Here is a 4,582-nt window from a genome sequence, read left to right on the forward strand (position 1 = left end):
GTGACAGCAGACATAAGCACTTGCAATGAGCCTGTCCCAGCAGCTGAGATGGATCTCACTGGGACACTGAGGTTTGTTTCTGGAGTCACACACAGAAATGCCAGGGTTCCATCAGGACTCCATATCTGAGTTTGTCTCAGGACTCCTTGTGAACCCAGGGATGCTCAGAGACAATCTGTCCCTTTTACACACAGAGGCAGAAGTCACATTGTCCCTCTGGCCTCTTGTTGCCACTCCAAAGGGGTGGGAGACACCTCAGCTATGGTGAGTCACCCTGCTCTGCACTAATCTGAGATGTCCCACATCATGAGGAATGGACACAGGGAGCTCAATTAAGGAAGCACAAGCCAGTGCTGCATTCAGGCAGTTTCCCATGGGGTGTTACTTCCAACAGGAAGTGACCTCAGGACCTTGTGTGTGCCACAGGTTTTCATGGAACCCCAAGGAACAGTTGATGATGTTTGTGCTCACTCGTGTTCATGTCACACAGTATCACAGTATCACAGTATCACAGTATGTTTGGGATTGGAAGGAACCTCATAAGATCATCCATTCCAATCCCCCTGCTCGAGCAAGAACGCCCAGGTGAGGTTGCACAGGAACATGTCCAGGCGGGTTTTGAATGTCTGCAGAGAAGGAGACTCCACACCCCCCTGGGCAGCCTGGGCCAGGCTCTGGCACCCTTACTGAGAAGAAGTTTTTTCTCAAATTTAAGTGGAACCTCTTGTGTTCCAGCTCGATCCCATTACCCCTTGCCCTATCGTTGTTTGCCACCGAGAACAGCCTGGCTCCATCCTTGTGGCACTCACCCTTTATATATTTATATAACATTAATAAGGTCATCCCTCAGTCTCCTCCAAACTAAAGAGACCCAGCTCCCTCAGCCTTTCTTCATAAGGGAGGTGCTCCACTCCCGTAATCATCTTGGTTGCCCTACGCTGGACTCTCTCCAGCAGTTCCCTGTCCTTCTGGAACTGAGGGGCCCAGAACTGGACACAATATTCCAGATGGGGTCTCACCAGGGCGGAGTAGAGGGGAAGGAGAACCTCTCTCGATCTACTAACCACCCCCCTTGTAATACACCCCAGGATGCCATTGGCCTTCCTGGCCACAAGGGCCCAGTGCTGGCTCACGTTCATGTCACCTCACATACATGATGTGCGTGCTCACATCTCATCTGTACAAAGCAAACACAGACTGCTGAACTACTCATTCATTGTCCATCCATGGAGGGAAGAACAACCTCTGTGGGTGAGAGGCCAGTGCTGGAAATGGTGGTTGTGAGGGGCCAGTCCATGACAATGCCCTGGGGCAGATTCTGTGGGGTGTCCAGTGCACAGGGGCACAGCCCAGCCCCTGCTCTGCTGGTCCTGCAGGTCTCTGGCAGGAGCCTGGCTGTGAGAGGACACTGCTGTGTGCCAGCCCTGCACACACACACTGTTCAGCTGCACAATGGTGTTTAATCTGTGGGTGACTTTTTTAGGAATATGCTTGAGAGAAACTTTGCAAGAAGATATAAACCATCATGCCCTGCCCTGAGGAGATCACCTTTCTATCTGGAAAGGCTGTTCTGGGGCCAGCTCTGTCACAGCAGTGCCCACTGCCTGTCCCTGCCTGCGCTCACAGCACTGACACACAGCAGGACGGTGACCAAGCTGCCAGAGCACTCAGGCCTTGCACCAACACCAGGGATGAGAAGGAGAGTGTGGGAGTGGAACCAGAACAGCTCTGGAAGAACAAGCGCTGCTGCTCCCTGGCAGGGCTGCCAGGATGGACTCTTTTCTTCTCCTCCCATGAACACAAGAACTGTCCCTGCAGCTCCATACAGGCCTTGGGGGAATAATATCAGTGAAAAAAAAGTCACTGCAGAGCCCTTTTTTTTGTTTAAATAAACAGAGAGAATAGATGCATATTTATACAGCCAGTGGGTTTGAAAAGAAAAGCAGACAATGAATTAGAAAAGGGATGACAAATATATCATGATTTATGAAAAAATAAATACAACCAACACACACACAGAATCTGGGCCTCTAATGAGTTACATTAAAGCTGTTATCTGTTAAAGGGTGGATGACGGACACTTTATTATTTTTGAAATGCCTCCAGTGATTAGTTTCCTCAGGGCATCCTTGACCTCCTTGTTCCTCATGCTGTAGATGAGGGGATTCAATGTTGGAGGTATCAATGAGTATAGAACAGACACCAGCAGGTCCAAGGACGGGAAGGAGATGGAGGGGGGCTTCAGGTAGGCAAAAAAAGAGGTGCCGGCAAACAGAGAGATGACAGCCAGGTGAGGGAGGCAGGTGGAAAAGGCTTTGTGCCGTCCCTGCTCAGAGGGGATCCTCAGCACAGCCCTCAAGATCTGCACATAGGACACCACGATGAAAATGCAGCACATAAAAACCAAACAGGCACTAACCACAAGAAGCCCAAGTTCCCTGAGGTAGGAGTGTGAGCAGGAGAGCTTGAGGATCTGGGGGATTTCACAGAAGAACTGGCCCAGGGCATTGCCCTTGCACAGGGGCAGTGAAAATGTATTGGCCGTGTGCAGCAGAGCATTGAGAAACCCAGTGGCCCAGGCAGCTGCTGCCATGTGGACACAAGCTCTGCTGCCCAGGAGGGTCCCGTAGTGCAGGGGTTTGCAGATGGCAACGTAGCGGTCGTACGACATGATGGTGAGAAGGTAAAACTCTGCACGAAGCAAGAAAAATACAAAGAAGACCTGGGCAGCACATCCTGCATAGGAAATGACCCTGGAATCCCACAGAGAGTTGGCCATGGACTTGGGGACAATGGTGGAGATGGAGCCCAGGTCGAGGAGGGCGAGGTTGAGCAGGAAGAAGTACATGGGGGTGTGGAGGTGCTGGTCCCAGGCTATGGTGGTGATGATGAGGCCGTTGCCCAGGAGGGCAGCCAGGTAGATGCCCAGGAAGAGCCAGAAGTGCAAGAGCTGCAGCTCCCGTGTGTCTGTGAACGGCAGGAGGAGGAACTGGGTGATAGAGCTGCTGTTGGGCGTTTGCATCCTCGGACAGGAGGCACTGTCATAGGAGGAAACACTGTTACAAGTTAGGTGAGACTTTTTCAAGTACAATGAAAACTATTTTGCAAAGACGCTCCACCTATCACAGACAGAGACTCTTCTTTTTACAGGGCATATTCCTTCAGCTCTGTGGCCAGAGCCTTGTTTGATACCTCTGCCTGCGGGCTCTTCATAAATCAATCTGCCTCTACAGAACTGAGCAGGGACAGGGATCAGTCCTGGTCTTCAGCTTTCTAAGGTGAAACCACTTGTAATGCAGAAAGGCCTGTCAGCATCTGCACTGCCAATGCTATGGGATGGGAAGTGTCCAGGCAGTTTAAGAGTTCTATGTTTTTTACATTTGCTCCCCATTTCCCCTGTTGAGTGTTCTTGTGTTTCTTTCTGCTGCACTCAGGGAGAACAGAGCGAGTCCTGTGAGACCAGAGGGTGCCTGTGGGTCAGTGCAGAGTGAGGGCAGCTGCTCTGTCCCTCTGTCTTGCTCCAGCTGCCCTGGGCTGGCACCTTTCTGAGATGGGGGCTGATCACACTCCCATGTTACCCTGAAAAGCCACCAGGCACTGCTGGGAGCAGAGGGATCCACCTCAGACCATGACAGGTCTCACCCTTTCCTAAGGTCTCAGCACCCAACGTTTAGCCCCCGACACACACAGCTCATTCCCCAGCCCCACAGACTGCATTGCCCACAGCCCACAGGTCAGAGCAAAGCTGGGACACGTGTGCCCATGGACACACCTGCAGGAAAGGACCCACAAGATCAGGCTGTGACTCTGCAGCTGAAACTGCCATCCCCAGAGAGCCTGACAGCAAGAACAAGATCCCAACAGCAGTGACCCAGAGCAGGGGAGCAAGAAGGAGAATGCGGTGAGGGTGGGTGTGAGAGAGGCCAGGGCAGAGGCAGCCGGGCACTCAGACAGCGTCACCCTTCCCCAGCTGTGCAGCACCTCCCAGACACCAACACTGCCGGGCAGCTGCTCTCAGCCCCTGTGCTCTGCAGAGGAACTGGAGCTCTGGCTGCACAGGAGCTGCTTCATGCCTTGGAGCCCCCGGCCCTGAGGGCAGAGGCTTTGCTGGGTGGGACAGGAGCCCAGGGGGCTGCTCACAGGAGGGATCTGCACTGCAGGGGGTCACAGGGACTTTTCTCTGTTCTCCCTCCCATAACCATTCCGGGTTTGGTTTCCTCTCCTTTCTGATCATTTCCCTGCTGCCTGGAGATTCTCCCCTGGGAGGTGTTTCCCTGTCCATGTCTCTTCCCTGTCAGTGCTCACAGACCATCCCACCCTCTGTGCCCTCCCCCTGGCCCTACAGATCCTGCCTGTTCACAGGCACTGCCTGGGGGCATCTTCCTGTTTGCAGGCTGGAAAACAGGACAGGTCAGACTAAGGCTGACGGGTCCAGCCAAGGTGATGCAGGTGCTGTGCACAGGCAGAGGGGTGGGGAAGGGATGTCATGAGCCTTCTGGCAGATGGACTGATCACTCAGAGCTGCAGTTCAGGAGTCTCAGTGACTTGTTAAATATGAGAGCTCATTTTCATTTTATCCTTT

General features: G+C 53.0%; 1 protein-coding gene across 1 annotated transcript; it reads right to left on the reverse strand.

Moving 5' to 3' along the window:
* Nucleotides 1-2,059: 2,059 nt before the first annotated feature.
* On the reverse strand, nucleotides 2,060-3,022 carry LOC135577639 (olfactory receptor 14A16-like). The gene has a single exon (XM_065047770.1). It carries the CDS (start codon nucleotides 3,020-3,022, stop codon nucleotides 2,060-2,062), a length of 963 nt encoding a protein of 320 aa, XP_064903842.1.
* Between the last annotated feature and the right edge of the window lie 1,560 nt (nucleotides 3,023-4,582).

This window comes from Columba livia, unplaced genomic scaffold (assembly GCF_036013475.1).
Source record: "Columba livia isolate bColLiv1 breed racing homer unplaced genomic scaffold, bColLiv1.pat.W.v2 Scaffold_132, whole genome shotgun sequence".
Lineage (NCBI taxonomy): Eukaryota > Metazoa > Chordata > Aves > Columbiformes > Columbidae > Columba > Columba livia.

Bases quoted from the DNA above. Each gene is read 5' to 3' on its own strand.
- LOC135577639 (XM_065047770.1), bottom strand. From the start codon at position 3,022: ATGCAAACGCCCAACAGCAGCTCTATCACCCAGTTCCTCCTCCTGCCG.